The sequence below is a fragment of the Aquarana catesbeiana genome, linkage group LG05 (assembly GCF_042186555.1).
Source record: "Aquarana catesbeiana isolate 2022-GZ linkage group LG05, ASM4218655v1, whole genome shotgun sequence".
Classification (NCBI taxonomy): Eukaryota; Metazoa; Chordata; class Amphibia; order Anura; family Ranidae; genus Aquarana; species Aquarana catesbeiana.
The window spans coordinates 410,137,315-410,159,126 of record NC_133328.1 but is presented as its reverse complement, the minus strand read 5'-3'; the positions used below and the strand labels follow the sequence as shown (position 1 = coordinate 410,159,126).

Sequence of the window (21,812 nt, the reverse complement as noted above, 5' to 3'; positions counted from 1 at the left end):
TGAGCTCATCACATTCTCCTTGCACTGCAGCACAACTGATTGACTCGTCGTGCTTCTTCTCCCTCCCTCAGTCTGAACTCTGCTGTACAGTGTCTATGCAAGTCTAAATTATATCGATTGAATACATCTATTTGATTTATGTTTTTCTTCCCTGTGAACTGTACAAATATCATTGTTTGACAGGAAGTGATGGACTCGTCTGAACACAAACCAGTTCTTCAGTTGACTAATCTGGTGGAAGGAATTTATCTGTTTCATTTGAAGGTTACAGATGCAAAAGGAGAGTCAGATATGGACACAGCCACAGTGGAAGTGCGTCCTGGTATGAATGTTAATACAACGCCAGGGAGATATACTTTGTAGCTCTATTTTTGTTCTCGCAAGCGTATATATAAGTGTATTAATGATACAATATGCTGTGCAAAGTGACTACATTTTGACCAATACCAAAGAAATATTTGACACAATAATATCTGGACTCTGTGACATGTGCTTGGATTTGTTTCAGGATTGATCATGCAAGTCTGTGTCATATCTGAAAGATCCGACCTATTGGCAGGGAATTATGCGATACTTACTATTAATATCTTGTGTAGATGTACATTAATTTCTCATCCTGCTCCATAGCTCTAAATGGCCTAATCTAGCAAATAATAGGCACACAAGCAAAGCTAATTAGCTTTTGTATGCTGAATACATATTTGATTGCAGGAAAAGGCCTCTTATTATATTTACATTCCAGAATGCTTTCTTTATAAATGGGTGCTGTTCATACATTAATGCTGTTAGTGAACAGTGATTATCCTTCATGGTAAACTGAAAGATTTGTATGTGGCTATAGTAAATAAATTGAACTTGGCTTATAAAATGGTAAAATTTACAAATGAAGGCAGTTGCTTTTGCTTGCAAGTGCTTGTATTGTCTCTAAGATCAATCCCTGTGACCCTGTGGAACTCCTTTGATCCTAGACCCAGGCAGGACATGGAACCATGTCATCCATCCAAGTTGAAGAAGAATTCCAGCTTGGACTAATGTAATTATGTATATACCATACCTGGCTGATGCCCCTGGAAGCTGGAAACCACTGAAGTAGATACCACTACTCCAGTGATCGCTTCTTGCTTACGGGTCCCATGCTTGTGCGGCTGCTCTTCTGCATTATAAACACAGAAGGTTGGCTGCTTAGCATGGGCACCATTCAGAGAATGCTTTCCGGCCCGGCCGCTCACCCAGAAGCAAATGGAGATCGCTGGGACATCGACCAGGCCTGATTTCTCGTGAACACAAAAGATCAGCCACTCGTCATGGCGTAACTCAGAGAATGCTTTTCGTTCTCTGAATGAATGAAAATTGTTGTCTGATTGGACAAGGTGGAAAGTGTGACATCGTTGCAACACCTGTTCACCTAATCCAATTAGAGAAGAATTTGCATTCATTCGGAAAATGCAAAGCTTTTTCAGAATGGCACGCACGCTGAGCAGCCGACCTGCTGAGCTCACCATGCAGCAGAGTAGGGATGGGCAAACGGTTCGGCCCGAGCATAAGTTTGGGCCGAACTTTGGTTGTTCGGACGTTTGGCATTAAAGTCTATGGGAGACTAACATAAAAAACCAAAAGTGCTAATTTTAAAGGCTAATATGCAAGTTATGGTCATAAAAAGTATTGAATTGTCGGGTCTCGGCAATATAGATAAAACTCATTAAAAAAAACGGCATGGCCCCCCCCCCCCCCCCAGTCCATTACCAGGCCCTTTGGGTCTGGTATGAATATTAAGGGGAACCCCGAAGCAAGTGGAGATCACTGGAGAAGTGGTGTCTACTTCAGTAATTTCCAGCTTTCAGTAGCATTGGCCAGGTATATTATATACATAGTTACAAGCAAGCTGGACCAATATAACTATGTGTTACATACCTGTATACCAATGTTAATAAATAAACAATTAAAAAAAAAAAAACCTACACTTTCTGACAAGTCTCACTCCTTGTCAATCTTCTGTCAAATGCTAGTGCTTCTCCTGCCCACTAAAATCTGGCAGATGTCGAGGCCCCATGTAAAGTCTGGGCTTAGGATCCAAGTAGCTCCGCAAGGTCCCAAGGATTGGTTTGAACACCAACACTAGTACTTACAAGTACGACAAGGAGCCTGCACTTCAACCCTGTCATAGTACAGCCCAGGTTCAACCTAAGATACTTAAACACTTTTTCCCCTTTTAAATAATCATAGACACACATTTTGTCAATACATTCCTCTTTATATTACAACTTGGCTCTTTTTGAAATTGGTTTATAATTATAAATTTACCACCATCTGTCTGTGATCTTATTTTTCCTGCTACAGATCCAAGGAAACAAAGCCTGGTTGAACTTATTTTAGAGGTTGCAGTCAGTCAACTAAGTGAACAACAGAAAGACACTTTGGTGAGACAACTGGCTGTTCTTCTCAATGTCCTTGACTCTGATGTTAAAGTTCAGAAGATACAAGCACATTCAGATTTAAGGTATATGTACAGTTTATTCCATTTCTATTCCATTAAATAGATCACTGAACTACATAGTTGTTGGTAGATCTAAAGGAGATTGTACAATCAGATTGTAATGTGTATGTTTAGCTTAAAGCCCAGCTCCAGTAAACATGAAGGTTGTCCCTTACAGAGGTGCTTAGCCTGCACTGCAAGAGTTAATTGCTTGTTTAGTCTAGGGGAGTGAGTAAAACCAATTCTCCTCAACTGCCCCTCTACTCCCCCAGCAGATGGGGTTCCGCCACACTCTGGCTGTGAACTGTCCATCAACATCATTATGTTAAGCGCAGGGCTATAGACCTTGCATGATCTTGATGACATCAGGACTTTAGACTGCAGGGACATAGGGGAGAAGACGCTGCAGGAATCAGTCTAGCATCAAAAAGCAGAGGATCAGGTAAGTAAATCTACTTTAACAATTCCACTTTTACAAGAATTTAAACCTTACAGTACGAGTGCTGCCCCACTGTAAGGGATGCTTTTCAAGTTTCCCGGAGTTGGGCTTTAAACCTGCTAAAAAACAGCTCAACCCCACCCTGATTCAATTGTTTAATGCGATTCAGATGAGGATCAAATTGTTAAGAGGTGCACATAGGCAACAATAAGTGCTTACAAAATCAGATGCACTAGTTGTGCCCAACACATTTATCAGCCTGACCAATCCTTCCCTCTGCTTATTGATAGTAGGGAAAAATATAGTGACCGTACACGTGTCATGTTTCCTCACTGGATGAGTCTCACTATAAACAGTAGCTAGTCAAGAACACGCCCCTACTTATTCTGAGGAAGAGATTTACATGTCTACCCTGAGCCCAAGAGCCTGTGTATTTGGGCTTTTGTTTACATCAGGGCTGCTTCTCTCCCCATTCAAGTCAATGAGAATGCAGCTTCAAGCAGACTAATACAGTTTAGGAGGTTAATGGCTGGTGAAACCACAAACGAAGGAACTCTAAATGAACTCAGAGATGCCTCAAATAGATCTCAAAAGCAACAAAATATACCTGAAAGTAACCTGCATTTCCCTAGTGACGCAGCCTTTAGCCCACGTTCACATTGGGCCGATTTGGCATGCGATTTGACAAGTCAAATCGCATGCCAAATCGTCGGCTATTGTTGGCAATGGCCCCGTCTGAATTGGTGCGGCACCGCACCGATTCCCAAAAGTAGTTCTGGCAACATTGGGAGCAATTTTGAATAGACATCTGGGCAAGAATAAAGAAAACAAGGGGCAAAAAACAGTGTAAAACTGCATAAAGCCGATCTGTTTAGAATGTATTGCATTCATATAATACTATACTATACTATAATATAATACTATATTCATATAAGACTTAATTACAAAGTAAAAACAATGGTGCTGATCATCTGATGGGCATGATTACGTCACAAACCAGGCGCCGCCCAACGTGTTTTGTCAGTAGACAGACATTGTCGGGGGAAGAGGGCTTTTTTTGTTTTGTTTTCATGTAACTAGAAGCACCTTGAATACAGACCCATCTTGCTAAGTTAGGAGAATCGCTCACGTCGTGGCCAGTTATTTCCAGTGATTGCTGCTTAAGGGGAACACGCCCCCATAATGCGTAGCCATGCCCACTTGACCGTAGGAGCGCCTTGTGTGGGCCAAGGAACACCAGGCTTTGGTGTTCAACTGAGCCCAGTGTGGAGTTGATCCGCCTGCCTCCCTTCAGCCTGTCAGCCTGCAGTGAGAGTTTCAGTCTTCATGCTGAACAATCACTGGACTAATGGTTTAAATGCGCTAGGTGTGTGCTTTCCTGTGTTCCTCTTTTTGCCTTTTTACTCTTATCTAGTGGATTCCTTTGTGCAAGGTGTAATCAGAGACAGAAGACCTTGCTTCAGTTCCTTCCAGAGACCTGCAACTACAGTAAAACCTTGGATTGCGAGTAACTTGGTCTGCGAGTGTTTTACAAGACGAGCAAATTTTTTATTTATACATTTTTAACTTGATAAACAAGGGAGGTCTTGCAATAAGAGTAGGGGCACGTCCCATTTTAGTCAATGAGAGGGGTTTTAATTAGCACTACTGAAGTCGTCCTGACTTTAGAAAAGTTTCCTGTACTACTTCAAGGCGACTTCTATCCGACTTGTGACTTTAAGGAGGGTTTGTGAAAAAAAAATGCTTATGCTCAAAAAAGCTTGAAGCTCAATAAAAACGAAACAAGCACAAAAAGCACAAGCTTATTCAAGTTGAAATAAAAGCTCAAATGCCTGTAAAAGCAGCTTTTTTTGAGCTGCGGTGTGTATGATCCTCATCTTAATTGATGTGTTTTGGATCCGAAATTACAGGAAGATCACCCAGGAATTCCCTGAAGTTACCTCAAAGTTACATTGTATAATCTTTTTTTATATGGACTATAGAAGGACTTGGGAATAAATGGTTGTGGAACGAATCATCTGAGTTTCCATTATTTCTTATGGGGAAATTTGCTTTGATATACGAGTGCTTTGGATTACAAGCACGTTTCCGGAACGAATTATGCTCGCAATCCAAGGTTTTACTGGATATTAATTTATTTATTTTTTATCTTTTCACCCTGTTGATCTTGTGGCAAAGAGGGAGAGGGACAAAAATTGGGACTTTAAATGAAGCTTGTGGCTGCAAAAGAGTACAATGATTGTAAAGAAATATATAAAAATATATTGATATTTATTAATTGATAAACTTAGTAACATGGGTAAAAAGGTAATGCATCATGATAGTAACTAGCACAGTGCAATTTGATAAGTACAGTTGATACTAAGAGGTACAATATTGTGTAAAAACAAGAATAGTAAACAATAATACACAACTGAATTAACGTGTTAAAGTTCATATATATACAATCATGCACATATAGGGATGGTACAATTGAATAGAAAATAGTTAATGACATATTGTCTCCAAGTTAGCTCCACCACAGAACCTGCAGAGGGGCAGAACCTCATAATACGTTGTATAGGAATCCTAAAGCCATAGGATGTCCAATCAATATGGATGATTGGATATATGTATATTAGTAAAGTTTGAGCACGGCTACTAGTTGCTTGACGTGTTTTGTGGCGCTGGATGGTTGCCACTCATCAGGAGCGGGCACGTGATCTAAAATATAAATATATAAAATTACCATAAGGACCATAGACCAATGGGGGGATATTAACCACTTAAGCCCCGGACCATTTGGCTGGCCAAGGACCAGAGCACTTTTTGCGATTCGGCACTGCATCGCTTTAACTGACAATTGCGCGGTTGTGCAACGTTGCTCCCAAAACAAAATTGATGTCCTTTTTTTTCCCCACAAATAGAGCTTTCTTTTGGTGGTATTTGATCACCTACGGTTTTTATTTTTTGCGCTATAAACAAAAAAAGAGCGACAATTTTGGAAAAAAAAGCAATATTTTTTACTTCTTGCTATAATAAATATCCCCAAAAAATATATATAAAAAACATTTTTTTCCTCAGTTTGGGCCGATACGTATTCTTCTACGTATTTTTGGTAAAAAAAATTGCAATAAGCACTTGGTTGGTTTGCGCAAAAGTTATAGCATCTACAAAATAGGGGATAGTTTTTTATGGCATTTTTATTAATAATTTTTTTTTTACTAGTAATGGCAGCGATCAGCGATTTTTATTGTGACTGCGACATTATGGCGGACAGATCGTACACTTTTGGCGCTATTTTGGGACCATTCACATTTATACAGCGATCATTGTGATTAAAAATGCATTGATCACTGTGTAAATGTGACTGGCAGTGAAGGGGTTAACCAGGAGGGGGCGCTGCAGGGGTTAAGTGTGTCCTAGGGATGTGTTCTAACTGTGGGGGGGATGGGCTTTGTGTGACACGACACTGATCACCGCTCCCGATTACAGGGAGCTGTGATCAGTGTCAGTGTCAGTGTCACTAGGCAGAACTTGTTTACATCACCATTTCCCCCTTCTTCCTCTCCATGAGATGATCGCGGGTCCCGCGGACATCGAGTCCGTGGGACCCGCGATCACACTCACGGAGTTCGCGGCAGGGTCGCCGGTGGCGCACATGGGACCACACGGTGGCAAATTTAAAGGGACGTACCTGTACGCCCATTTGCCTGTCCGTGCCATTGTGTCGACGTATATGTACATGCGGCGGTCGGCAAGTGGTTAAAGAGATCGGATAAATCAAGCTCTGTTGGGTTACTTACAATCGGTAGGGCTGTGTGTGGGAGGTGCACTGCCGGGGGGGTACCCGGGAATATCTTCCAAGGGAACCGTGGGAATGCGATTCATGACCGCAATCCACGGCATCGGCATGAGTGAACCAGCATCTGAACTGTCGGCAATTCTCTAAATGTAAAAAAGGGGGGAATGGGGAAAAGTGGTGACTAGGTGACTACTGTGGATATTTGTAAATGTTGCAATTATCATGATATAGAGTGTACCCCAATAGTAGTGTGGGGTACACAAGGGTAACAGTGGGTTCGGATAGTGCAACATGTGAGAGAGGATTATATGAAATATATTATGTAATAAAGTGCATAAACTGAGATATTGTGAGTAAAATGTTCACTAACCTTGAGGTGCCATACGTAATTTTGAAGCCTAAGCCTCATTCACCTTGACGTAGGGTAAATTATTTGGAAAAAGCAAACTTTTATGATTCCCAGGTTACTTTTTCCTAAATCGATCTCCTTTTAGTCGCATTTAGCCATGAATGCCCTAACAAATCCCAGACACACAGAAGTCTATTTCCTCTAAATGCAGCGAAACGGACTTTTCCCCAAACACAGGTGAATGCACAATAAAAAAATCTTTACATGCGTTTATATACAGTTGAAAATGTCCTCTAAATGTATATAAACGTGTTTGAAAGTGCCAGTGTGATTGAGGCCTAATACTAGGGATGCACTGAGTACAAGTACCAATGCTTTTTCTCAAGTAGTGTCATGTGACAGGTTTTTTTAGGGCTCGTTCACACCATAAATGTATGAAAACGAATTGGAAACTCAAAGTGAGTTTTTACAGCCTGTTCAGTGCAATTTGAAAAAGAGTCCTGTGTGATTTCAGTCCTGTTCAGGTGGGATTTCTAATCTCATACACTACAATTCGCAATGGAATCACCTGAACCACTCAGCGAAATTTCACCATGAACCGAGTCTAAAGGTATCTGTTTTAGTATCTGAGCATTTGCATGAGCACAGGTACTTTTGCAAATGCTCAGTATAGGTATCGTTGCAACGCTACCTAGTATTTCAAGAAATGTTTTATAGCCCCTTTCTCTGGGATTGCAAATTGTAACTTGCAGTTTTTGCTATAATGTTAAGTTCCGAAATGCCATAATCTTTTTCTAGAATTTATCAGGTGTGGCCCTCAGTAGAAATAATCCAGATGTCTTGTCAATTCTAAACAATAATTGTTGCATTGCTTTGAATTAATGAGAATCTTCTTTTCTTAAATGTCTGACTGTATTCTGTTAAAAAAAACAAAAAAAAAAAAAAACAGCACTGTGATCCTATTCTATGTGGAAAGTGGACATCCCATTAAAACATGGAAGGCAATAGATGTTAAACGAATGCTTCAAAACCAGCTTTTGAAAGAAAAGGCGGATTTTCTATTGTACAAAGTGCTCAGAGTAGACACAGCTGGTAAGTGTACTATATGATTGTATTCTTCATCTATACTCTGTATTTTGCCTTTGTATATCTGTGGATCTATCATCTATAAAAAAAAAAATAAAAAAAAAATTGAGTAATGTTTCATCAATGCCTTTAAAGACATCTCAAGTCTCCCGCGAGGTGCGGGAGACTCCCTCATTTCTGCGGCGGCTCCCACACACCCGCAATCGCCTCCCAATCTCCCGGGAATGATCGGTGCAGGGAACAGCTGTGAAGACCAACTCTGTCCCCGCAGACGTCTCTGCAAACAGCTTCTGCTCCTAGCATCCCCATCAACACTAAAAAAATCTGTCCTTGTAATTAGGGCTCCGGCTGGTGGCCATTTTGTGGTGGACCAAATTGCATTGATTTTAATGGGAGAATTCTCAAACGCTAGAGAACAAATGTTCTTCTTGTGTTGAGTCTCCGGCATCATTTTCCTAAGAAAAACACCTCCTTACTGCATAGGACAAAATATGTATATATATGTAGCAGTACCCCCGTAAGGGATGCTGATTTGGTTACTAGCATCCGCCAATTGCCCTGCTGCCAACCCCCCATTCACCATTTTAAAGACAATGAACAGTCATTTTGCTCCGTTTTGATGCTTTTATTGTGAGGTACAACTTGGATAGGAGAAAAGGGAATATGAGATGCCCATGATACAGCACATTCTTGAAATTACTTGTGGCCTTGGCCTTGTATCCTTGTATTTCTGTGCATTAACTTCTTTACTGACTGTTGCTTCTTTACTTTGTGCAAATCCTTTACTGCATAGTTACTGAGTTGCTAGCTTCACTTCCAATGGAACAAGAGGAACCACTCTGAATAATTCCTACTTGTAGACTAGAATGATATTGTCTTTATGAATCAAAGCACCAGAGCCGCACACAGCTTCTCCCTCCAGCCTTCATGAATCGGACAGTCACCCAGTCTTTGGAAGGTATTACCAATGTGCTAACCAGGCCAGAGATGACACGGCATCTCCCCCCGATGACCTGACACATGGCAATAAGCGGACTACTGATCCCAGCCAGTCCATCACTAAAAATGCTGTGTTCCCTGGCCATAGCATTCTACACTGCTCTGACAAGTTTCTCTTCTTCTGTTACACTGACCTTCTCCTCCAGAACAGTTCTGTATCCCCGGTCACAGAATGCTGCTCTACTCTCTTCCGCTTGACTGCTACTTCCTCTGCTTGATCTTCTTTACATCCAGGTCCTGTGTTCCCCGGTCACAACTATCCTTCTGAAAGCAGGGGAGGCATCTATGAGTCAGAGTGCAGGTGGCCACATCCCCCACTACACTGATCACTCCCAGTCCCAAATCACAACAACCAGACCCAGCTTAAAGCACAGGCCTGGCTAAATTTACCTGCACATGGTAAACTACTCTCCTCTGCCCTACCAACACTGTCCACTGCCCCAACCCCCTCCTCCCAAAAAGCATTGTGAAAAAAAATTAAGAAACAAATTAAATTGCAAAAAGATCAATTAAAAATAAAAAAAACTACTGACACCGACCACTGCCACATACCACTCACCCCCTTCCCCAGAAGCACTGTGGAAAAATATTAAAAAGGTGATCTAAAAAATATTTTGCCGCCGGGGGGGGTTTGGGGGTTTGCGGGCGCGGAGCGCCACCTCCCTGAAATGAGTTTACCATCTCCCTGAAATTAGTTTTTGCAGGTTGGGATGTCTGCCTTTAACCTCGATCCACATAAAAGATTTGCTCTGCACTAGTCTGGCAGGCTTTCAAAAGCTACCCACAGGCATCAGATGGCAGAAGGACATGGAAGCACAATCTGAATGAAGAAAGAACTTTTGTATAAAAAGATCTTTCTACATGGCAATGCATTAACCTATACCTATGGAATAGGGAGGGGAAGCGCTGACCATAATTGGCTGAATGGATAAAATAGCCTTAGTTCTTGGTGCTTCGATCTTTTAAAAGTCTCACGTTACTGATTAATAGTGTGGGAAATATGCACTATAGGAGGACCATGATGACTAGATCTACATTTATACAAGATTTGCCTTTGTTTCCAGGTAGCAGTACACACCAGTTATATTAATTTTTCTCTGTATAATAGTATGTCTTCTGAAATGTTCGGGACATGGACACTGTGACCCAATAACAAAATCCTGCCTTTGTTATCCCTTTTGGATGGAAAATTTTATCGAGCATTATGTCAGTGATGGGGAAAGTAATTGCGGTGAGTACATTCCTTTCAAATATTTGCTTTCCTGACAGCCCCATGTCAACCTACCACTGGGTATGCCCTGCCCATACCTCCACCTTTTAGGACCTAACTCATAAATTTGACTCCCTCTTCCAGGCTGGTGTCCCTTTCTTTTCCTCTTCGCCTTTATTTCTCATTATTGCATAGATTGTTGACAACTGTTAATTTTAGCAAAATGGTTATTTCATCAGCCAGAGGCCATAATTAACCTTGTTTTGTTTCGCCATCATCCCACCCTGGTTAACTAATTAATTCCCAGTGGTAGGCTGACATGGAGCTGTAAAGAAAGCGGAAAATTGAATATAAAATACTTACTGCAATTTTCCTTTCCTGACCAGCTCCATCACAGCACAAACTCCCACCCAGGTGCAAAAAAATTAGCTATGTAACCCCGGCCTGGCAGAGGGAGTCAAATTTGTGAGTTAGGTCCTGCAGGTATGGGCAGGGCATACCCAGTAGTAGGCTGACATGGAGTTTGTCAGGAAAGAAAATTGCGGTATTTGATATTCAGTTTTCCGTTTTGTCTACTTCTCATAATCTTCATTCTTTTATAGACCTGAAAGACCTGCACTGATTTCTGCATGTGCTTTCTTCACCTTTAAGTTATTTGCTAAATATTTTTATGATGTTATAATTATATTGTTGGATTCATATAATGGGCCTGATATATCAAACTGCAGTATCCTATGCCCGCCTTCTAAAAGTGACATTGTAAGAATCAGCACATGTGATAATAACACTTCATTAGGGAGAGAAAAGTTTACTGAATTTTTTTTTACGTCTGCAAGTTTTTAAGGGAAATGTTTTGTGTTATTTTATTGCATAAAATGTTTTCCTGATGATTTTAACACCTCAGTCAAAAACTTCCTCACTATATGAAAAAGTTTAGTTTGGATATACTTGTCTTTTAGGCCTCATGCACACTGGACGTTAAAATAACATTATAAAAATGCCAGTAGCTTTGCAGTGAGTTTTTCAACTGCTTCCAACTTTTTTCAACATTTTTGCAATAGTGTTTTTTTAGCGTTTATTTGCGTTTTTCTGCGATAGCATTTTTTAGCGTTTTTTTTTTTTTTTTTTTTAAGAAAAAAATAATTAATTTTTTTTTTCAATGGATCAAAAACATTAAAAAACGCTGGTGAGTGACATTTTTGAGCGTTTATCGCCGTTAGAATGTTTTTGCAGCTGAAAAACGTCTCTCAGAACCCACTAGTTTTGGGGTTTTTTTTACTGCTCAAAAACGCCACTGCCCAAAACTGCTGATAACAGCCTATGTCTGCATGGACACATAGGATAACATGATGGAGTGTATAATGACTGTAGAAAAAAACGTCTACAGCCAAAAACAGCTGCAGTAAAAACATCAAAAAACGTCCAGTGTGCATGAGGCCTAATAGTTAAATAAAAAATTGCAGAATGAGAAGTAGCAATAGTAGTTTTAGTGGGGTTAATTTATTAAAACTGAAGAGTGCAAGATCTGGTGCAGCTGTGCATGGTAGCCAATCAGCTTCTAACTTCAGCTTGTTCAATTAAGCTTTGACAAAAAAAAAAACCTGGAAGCTGATTAGCTTCTACACAGAGTTACACCAGATTTTGCACTCAGCTGTTTTAGTAAATCAACCCCAGTGTCTCTCTCCTAAGATTTCCCATGCTTGAGAGACTCCAATTTCCATAAAACCCCAAACCCCACCCTCTTAAAGGATAAGTTCACTTTAAAAAAAATAAATAAATAAAAATAAATGCACATTTTTTTGCAGGTAAAAAAAAATGTGCATTTATTTATTTATATATTTTTTCAGCCTGTAAAGCATTGCACCAGCAATCGGCAGATCTCTTCTATTTATCTGTGTGGCCATACATCCCATAGAGGTAAGCAGATACACTGACAGGAAGTATCAATGAACCACCATAGCGCCGTGGTAGTTGAGAACTACAAGCCGACAGCCGCAAAGGATGTCAGGGCTTGTAATTCATTTACACACAGAGCTGTGTGAATGAATGATGCGGCGGTGTGGATGGAGGCCTGCATGGCCAGCTGATTTCAAAAAGTGACTGCTAGTACAGGGAACTTCTCACATGTCACATGTTCTCAAAGGTGAACTCATCCTTTAAGCTGGTCATACTAGTAGCACTTTGTTAGAAAATTGAAGGAATGTTCTTTAAATGAAAACTCTCTAACTGTTAGTAGGGTCAATTCAACATTCCTTTTCAAATGCAGTGACAAGAAAGTTCAAAAGTGCAGGGTAGAATTTTTTTCTCTAACAAATTCCTAATAATAAAAGCAGTCCATTTACTCCAAAATCAAATATTAAGAGCAAACGTTTTTAAAGTACTAGCCAACAACATTCATTATGTCAATAAATGTACTTGTATGAATTTCCATACAAAAAGCTACCATCTACGTGTATGACCAGCCAGACCAGACCTTCCCCCATTTTATATCCTAAATGCCCATATACCATTTTGTAGCTAGTCAAGGGCCCAGGGAGGTAAGGTTTCCCATTTATGAAAATTCCTCGGGAAATTAGCTTTAATTTACATACATGATGAGCATGTTGCAAATAAATTGTCTGCAATTCCCTATGTCTAGGAACGAGATTCAAGAGCACTTGAATCTCCATCCCTTTTTGGAGAGTTTTCCCCTCCTTTTCCTTTATGTATTTATTGACTTTTCCCCTTTTTTTCCTTTTTATGTATTTTTTTTTTTTTTTATGGAGACGGAGACACCTCTGCATTTGACATATTTTTTTACTTTGAACAGTATCTTTATTGTAACAAAAATAACAATTTACAAATAGAATATATGCATAAGAAATGTCAAATATGCATTGACGATCTTACCAACGGTTATCTCTTAACAGACATTTCGTATATAGTATACTACATGCTGAGACACGCATTTACACATATAACAGAAAAAGATATTAGTAATAGTAATCATGGTACATTGTTGACATATGTGTACTCATCACTCAGTTTCCATTAAAAAGCAAAAATGCGGGTGGAGGGCAGTATTTAGGTACAAAAAGGAAGATTTGCCTTGCTAACTAAGGGTTTCTGCAGGTTGTAGCCACCTATCCCAAATTTTATTATATTTTGATGGGCATACTCTGTGCTTGTATATGAGTTTTTTTTATATGGTAAGCTATTATTCATTTCTGCTACCCATGTACTGAACTCAGGTGAATTAGTTCTCATCCATTGATTTACCAGGACTTTCTGTGCAGAAAAAAGTACTTCATTTAGAAAGATTTTAGTGAATTTGTTCATATCTGGCTCTAGGTATAATCCCAGCAGGCAAGGTCTGCATTTGACATTTTTAATAAATTGCATCCCATAAGCAAAGTATGTTAATATAGGGTACTAATTTATTTTGCAGATTGGAGTGTACTTTATATTACTGTGCTGACATTTGCCTTGGTTGCCTTTCTTATGGGCATGGTCTGGGTATGCATCTGTTGCTATAAAAGGTAAAAAACATTATTGGATTGACTATACTCCTCTGTACTGTACTTGCCACAATATTATTAGTCATCAGTCTCATATGCTGGAAAAGTTTGGTTACATTTGGGGAAGTTAATAACTATAATACTACAAAAGCTAGGGTAACTATAGTAATGTAAACAGCGAGATCATATATTGCAGAACCAAAAGGTGGAAATCTTAGAAAAAACAAAGACACGATTAAATAGATAGGCTAGTTCCCAACAAAGGGATCTATGGGCTAGGCAAGCTCATACAAAAAACTCCCAACACACTGGGGGTTATTTACGAAAGGCAAATCCACTTTTCACTGCAAGTGCGCTTGGAAGTTCAGTCGCTGTAAATCTAAGGGGAAGATCTGAAATGAGGGGAAGCTCTGCTGATTTTATCATCCAATCATGTGCAACCTAAAATGCTGTTTTTTTATTTTCCTTGCATGTCCCCCTCGGATTTACAGCGACTGTACTTCCAAGTGCATTTGCAGTGCACTTGTAGTGCAAAGTGGATTTGCCTTTCGTAAATAACCCCCACTGTGTTTGCAGAGCATTGTAGTAAAACAGCAGTAGCTGCAAACTGTTGGCCTGCCTCTCTATAACTTATACTCCATGCAACAGCACATGAAAGAAGGAAGGAGGGGTGTCCCTCCTCTGATCATTCAGCTGTTTTTTTCTGAATAGAGCTAATCAGGGGATCGAATATTGGTATAAAAGTACAGAGTTTGTAGTCGGCAGAGACCTAAGCTCCACCTGATGGCTGCACAAGGTAAATATGAAACATTCATATGCAATATTTTGTATTTACCGGTCTAAAAAATAAAAAAAAATTCTAATCTTTATTTATAAACCTAAAGAAAATACATACTGATACAAAAACATCATATTTCAGTTAAGGACTGTACCATCCAGTGTTCCATAAACGCAACTGACATCCAAGGGTCATTGCACTGAATATGTTATTTTAATGCAGAACTAAGTCTTTAGGCAAAAACACATTTAGATCCTGCAATGTTACGTTCGTTTTTGACATACAAAACTTTTGTGTTCACATCAGCCGGAAGAGAACCAAAATAAGAAAGAAAACAAAATATACTATTTTGGATAATTTTGATGATCAAGAAAGAATGGCACTGAGACCCAAATATGGTAAGTAAAAACAAATGTGAAAAATCAGTTTTTCGACATGCATTGAAGGGTGCACATGTAAGTGATCACTCTCCTGTGACTACATACTTGCGGCCACAACTAGCTGTGGGAATCTCCTATTGCTTTCAATGGTGCTGCCTCCCGCAGCTAATTGCCAGGAATCCCAGCTGGGGTTCTCGCATGTAATTGGCGTCTAGTGCATTCGCAGGTGTGAACGTACCCTAGGTCAATCTTTATGTGTTTTCGTGATATGATAATTTTGATTTGTCGCGGTTTAGGGCAGTCTTACTATGAGAGATCTTCTTTTGGCTACCATTACTACAGAACCCCAACACTACAGTCTTAAAATCCAAAGTTCTACTTTTTCCTTTCTTTCTTCTGACCTTCCTTCATTCCTTCACTTGAAAAACACCACCACTATTTATTGAACATTCTATAATATTATTTTTAACAGAAATCTCTACATTGAGCCAAAATTAAGTGGGAACTGAAACTCTGAATACAACTTACTGTTTTTTTTTTTGTTTTTTTTTTGTTTTACAATAACATACCGTATTGTATGTATGTGTTAACACAACATATAAAACATTGTGACACAACATATGTATGTGTGTATGTATTGTAAGATTGGGATGATCAGACTCAAGCGGTAGGTGCGTTTTCAATGAGTGCACGAGTCCAAAGCGGTATTTTTAAGGGCAGGGTAGTCCACTTTTATTTAAAAAAAAGAATGGAAAAGTTCACAAAAGACATCAGTTAGCCCATGCAGGGGGTTCCACCATTACTGTAACTTGCACAATCAGAATACTTCAGCCCCCTGGCTTACGCTCTTGCCACACGGCTGCTTCAGGCCTCCAGCCTAGGCCTTAGGTCTGCTCCTCAGACCAAAAGAGAGTTCCTTAGAGACAAGCTCTCTCATAGCTTACTCACGATCAGCTCCTTGTTGCTTTGTCACAAACTAAATCTGCCTCCTGCAGACATGCACGCTCTGGATGCCCCTTTGCAGCCTTTCTAAGACCCCTTTCACACTGGAGGCATTTTTCAGGCGTTTTAGCTCTAAAAATAGCGCCTGAAAAAAGCCTCATCTGCAATCCCAGTGTGAAAGCCTTTCACACTGGAGCGCTGCGCTGGCAGGACGTCAAAAAAAGTCCTGCAAGCAGCTTCTTTGAGGTGCTTTAGGAGCAGTGTATACACTGCTCCTAAAGTGCCCCTGCCCATTGAAATCAATGGGCAGCGCCGCCAGAGCACCTGCAAAGCAGCATCCTTTATTCGCCCGCTAGCGGGGGTTAAAAGTCCCCAAAAAGCTCTGCCAAAAACGACCCTGGCGCTGGCAGTGTGAAAGGGTCTAACCCCTGGAAAGGTTTGGAGTCCACCTGACTCTCATGCACAGACCTCCTGTTTGTTGGTGGAGCCCTGAGTTAGGTCACAATTAATAGCCCAGCACACAGATGTGCAATCGGCATGCCTGCCTCTCCAAAAATCTGGCATAAATCAGCAATCTTCTGAGTAGCACGTGCTCCCGCTGCTACATATCCTCCCCCTTTGTTTCAAACCGGAGGGAGGAACACATAAACCCATCACTATGGATGGGGACACCCCTGTGCCAGCCATTAGCTGCGTAGGCCCAACTCTTTTTCAGGGTATGTTTCCACCAACACTTCACCTTTGTCATCTTTGTGCCAACTATCAGCAGCAGGAGTCCTAACCTGCCCAACCTTCTTTCTAAAGGGGCACTCCACCCACATCTTCCGGGTGTGCTTCCACAAGCACTTCTTCCCGAACCGTGGGTTCCCACTAATCTTTTCGCAACATTTTTGTACACCAATCTCTTTAACCATTTCTATGTCCATTGGTACCTCAACCAATACCTCTGAGCGTCCCGATAGTGCTCTAGGGTGCTTCTCATACACCACATCAGTAGGAAGCAACCCAGCACATCGTGAGACAAAATTCAACATGGGTTTACTCACTTCCCGGTTATAGTTACCCACACTGTTATTTCCTGTCAGAGTGTCTCTGGGTACCTCAAACTGTACCTCTTTGCGAGTGATGGACAGAATTCCCACTACAGTGGCGTCTGTTCTGGGCCCTTCCTTCACATGAGGTCTAGCGGGTGAGGCAGTACCAGTGGCGTTGCTAGGGGGTGCGCCAGAGGGTGACACAGGCTCAGACTTGCACCGGCGCTGCATTAAGAGGGGCGCCGCGGCTCCCTCCTTCCCTTCCGGGATCTTCTCTGCTCCATGTGATGTGTAGGGAGAGTGAGGGAGGAGTGAAGCAGAGACAGACTGGGTGCCCGGGATCCAACCGTCCCACACCCCCCACACACGGCCTGGCCGCAATCACATCTCTGTCCCCTCTGGCTGCACTCACTGTCGCTTCCTCCTTGGCTCTGACATGTACACAGGCTGGGAGGAGGAGACGAGGAGGTGAAGGGACACCATCCACGCGAAAGCACCTGCCCTGAGGTATGCAACAGGAGTATTGCAATGGAGGGGGACATAGTGGTGGGGGGGCATTGGCAGGTTGCCGGGAGTGATTTTAGGGGGGTTAAGAGGATAGGTGCTAGGGGGTACTCTTTGTTTTGGGTTAGAGAGGACTTGTGCTAGAAGTAGGAGGGGGGCAGATTTGAAGTTCGACCCCCTCCCCCCAGTGCAATTCCTCTCCCCCCAAAGCACCCCCTAGCACATATCCTCTAACCCCCATCCCATCGCGGCTCCATGCACCCCCTGATCCCATCCAGCTCCACCCACCCCCGATCCCATACCCGCTCCATCCACCCCCGATCCCATCCCAGCTTCATCCATCCCCCGGATCCCATCCCAGCTTCATCCATCCCCCGGATCCCATCCCAGCTCCATCCATCCCCCCCCTGATCCCATACCCACTCCATCCACCCCCCGATCCCATACCCGCTCCATCCACCCCCTGGATCCCATACCCGCTCCATCCATTCCCCCTGATCCCATCTCGGCTCCATCCATTCCCCCCGATCCCATCCCTGCTTCATCCATTCCCCCGATCCCATCCCTGCTCCATCCATCCTCCCCAATCCCATCCTGGCTCCATCCATTCCACGGATCCCATCCCGGCTCCATCCAACCCACTGAACCCATCTCGGCTCCATCCATCCCTTGATCCCATCCCGACTCATCCATCCTGATTTCATCCCCATCCATTCCCCTGATCCCATTCCAGCTCTATCCATTGTGGTGGGTTAAGGGGGAGAGCCGCACCAACGTGCTAGCCTGCTTAGTGCCGGGGGTGGGGGGTGACACCATGTATTATCGCACCAGGTGGCACCAACCCTAGTGACGCCACTGGGCAGTACATGTTCCATGTACCAACCACTGCTCAGCCGCACCTCGGACCGCACCAGCAGAAATGCACCTCATCACACCAACATACAGAGAGACTTTCACCATGTCTGTCATTTCTGATTCCCCTAGCAGTTCCCCTGAGCGCCTTCTGCACAAAACTGCCACTGGAAGCACTCTCGCAGAGAACTGTGAGACCACTTTCCACAAAAGTAACCAATTTTTTATCAACATTGCTTAAAGCGGACCTTCAGTAATTTTTTTCAACTTTCCATCTATTAAATCTTCTGCCCTTGTTGTTTTAACTTTGGATAGTAAAACATTTTTTTTTCTGCCAGTAAATATCTTACACAGTAGATAAGTAAGATGAGAACATAAACGGCGCTGCCCTCTATATTATTAATAAGTACCAGGTAAAAATATCACAAAATCCACACTGAATCCAGATGACTCCGATACATAAAAGCTCCACCAATATCAAAACTTACTGCGGTTTAAACCAAAATGAACCATATATTTGGAGATAACCAAAATTTCAAAAACACCAGTACTTTAAAAATTGCTGAATAAAATGTGTTCCCCCAGCGGGATAAAAGTGTCATCCAGAGTGAAATATATAATACCTGAGTGAAAAAATATATATAATACCTGAGTGAAAAAATTAGGTTGGACAGTGCAAAACAAAGGACAGTGTAAAAAACAGGGAATCAAGTTAAAAAATTTTTTTTAAAAATGTCTTAACCCCAAAGTTCAAAAGTATTGGGACAAGATGGCGCCAAAGGAAAACTATTAAATATTGAAAGAATATGTGTGCTTATTATTATCAGTGTGATGTCTGTGTTACCCCTTCCATATTTATATATAAAAAATTGAAAATTGAGTAGGGTTGTGTTTGACCCCAATGTTAAAAAAGTATTGGGACAATATGGCGCTTGTGAAACGTAAGATGTGAGATGTCCTTCTGTGCGAAATGTCCTTCTAGGTGATAAACTAAATAATAATTGAATTTAAACCACTCCCTATGTTTAAATTACAGTGAATAAAAGAATATATACAATTAATTCAAATTTCTTTTGTTTGAAACAAGTAGTATAGTTAATTTCTAAAAAGTTTATATATATAATCCATGCAGAACAAAATGTTGTTAACCAGGTGGGGAGAACAGAGTTCAGCTGAAAATGCTGTTTATTTCACCCAAGAGGGTACACCGTAGTGACTTCTGTGCAATTTTTTCATAAGGTGACTTGAAGTGCTCGCCCCCCAGTGCTACCCCACTCACCAGAGATAATCACCCCTGCAGGGGTACCAAGCGACAAAGTGGGTGCCTCAGGACGAATGATGTTCACTTCAAAAATGCTTCCATTCCTCTGCTCTGTGCGATCCTTACAGCTGTTCCAGATAAAATGTGTGCTCTGACATGACCATGCTACTCCAGCAGTGTACCACCTTAAGCTGTTAAACACTCCAGAAATCCAGAGAAAAGAGAAACACAAGGGGCTGCCTTCGTGAAGTATGTCAACGTGTTTATTCCATAAAAGCAAAGCAAGTCCAAAAAATACAAGCCACAATATAAGTAATAGACCACGCTGTAAGCAAGGAAGGGACTCCGGAGTCACGCTCACACGTCATACCCGGAAGTGGACGCTGGAACGCAAGCTGGGACGCACGCTCGCAGATCGCTGCTGGTCCCTTCCTTGCTTACAGCGTGGTCTATTACTTACATTGTGGCTTGTATTTTTTGGACTTGCTTTGCTTTTATGGAATAAACACTTTGACATACTTCACGAAGGCAGCCCCTTGTGTTTCTCTTTTCTCTGGATTTCTGGAGTGTTTAACAGCTTAAGGTGGTACACTGCTGGAGTAGCATGGTCATGTCAGAGCACACATTTTATCTGGAACAGCCGTAAGGATCGCACAGAGCAGAGGAATGGAAGCATTTTTGAAGTGAACATCATTCGTCCTGAGGCACCCACTTTGTCGCTTGGTACCCCTGCAGGGGTGATTATCTCTGGTGAGTGGGGTAGCACCGGGGGGGCGAGCACTTCAAGTCACCTTATGAAAAAATCGCACAGAAGTCACTACGGTGTACCCTCTTGGGTGAAATAAACAGCATTTTCAGCTGAACTCTGTTCTCCCCACCTGGTTAACAACATTTTGTTCTGCATGGATTATATATATAAACTTTTTAGAAATTAACTATACTACTTGTCTCAAACAAAAGAAATTTGAATTAATTGTATATATTCTTTTATTCACTGTAATTTAAACATAGGGAGTGGTTTAAATTCAATTATTATTTAGTTTATCACCTAGAAGGACATTTCACACTTCGCACAGAAGGACATCTCACATCTTACGTTTCACAAGCGCCATATTGTCCCAATACTTTTGAACATTGGGGTCAAACACAACCCTACTCAATTTTCAATTTTTTATTTTTTGCATATAAATATGGAAGGGGTAACACAGACATCACACTGATAATAATAAGCACACATATTCTTTCAATATTTAATAGTTTTCCTTTGGCGCCATCTTGTCCCAATACTTTTGAACTTTGGGGTTAAGACATTTTTAAAAAAAAATTTTTAACTTGATTCCCTGTTTTTTACACTGTCCTTTGTTTTGCACTGTCCAACCTAATTTTTTCACTCAGGTATTATATATTTCACTCTGGATGACACTTTTATCCCGCTGGGGGAACACATTTTATTCAGCAATTTTTAAAGTACTGGTGTTTTTGAAATTTTGGTTATCTCCAAATATATGGTTCATTTTGGTTTAAACCGCAGTAAGTTTTGATATTGGTGGAGCTTTTATGTATCGGAGTCATCTGGATTCAGTGTGGATTTTGTGATATTTTTACCTGGTACTTATTAATAATATAGAGGGCAGCGCCGTTTATGTTCTCATCTTACTTATCTACTATGCAATTAGACCCTTAGGGGTCCCAATTAGAGATAGGCAGCAGCTCTTATACTGTCCTAAGCGCGGATTTATTCTTAAATATCTTACGCAGCCCACTTTGTTTCTTGTCTGGTAAAAAGCCTAAGCTTATGACATCATGCACAGCTCTCTCTCACTCTCCTGAGAGTTTGCCAGGAAGAGGGGGGGGGATGAGTCATAAGAGGGCCAATGAAAGTTGCAGAGCTGAAGGTGTGCCTCTGTGTAAATCCAGAAAGTGAACAGGCAGCGACTTCAGCTGCCCAGTTAAAATGGATGCAGCCAGACTTAGTAGAGGTAGATATCTGCAGCATATTTGGCAAGTACAGAATCACAGTATATATAGAATAATATGCAAAGTGGTTGGAGGGAAGCTTCAGAATGGCAAAGATGTTTATATTACAAATTATGTGAGCAGACTGCAGTTCCTCTTTACCATCACTTGTACCACCTGCCTGCAGTGATTGGTACTACGCAGTACCAGGCCGCCCATCTGTGGTGGATACATGCAGGTGTACAGCGAAAAGGTTTTCACCAATTCC

General features: G+C 41.4%; 1 protein-coding gene across 3 annotated transcripts in view; it reads left to right on the top strand.

Moving 5' to 3' along the window:
• KIAA0319 (KIAA0319 ortholog) overlaps positions 1–21,812 on the top strand; it is an 85,599-nt gene that overhangs the window by 59,769 nt on the left and 4,018 nt on the right. For all 3 annotated transcript variants that reach the window (XM_073631158.1, XM_073631159.1, XM_073631157.1), the window contains 6 exons: positions 184–322; positions 2,338–2,497; positions 7,995–8,137; positions 10,239–10,361; positions 13,768–13,858; positions 14,922–15,013. In XM_073631158.1, coding sequence (XP_073487259.1) covers positions 184–322; positions 2,338–2,497; positions 7,995–8,137; positions 10,239–10,361; positions 13,768–13,858; positions 14,922–15,013 — 748 coding nt within the window. The remainder of the gene's footprint in view (positions 1–183; positions 323–2,337; positions 2,498–7,994; positions 8,138–10,238; positions 10,362–13,767; positions 13,859–14,921; positions 15,014–21,812) is intronic.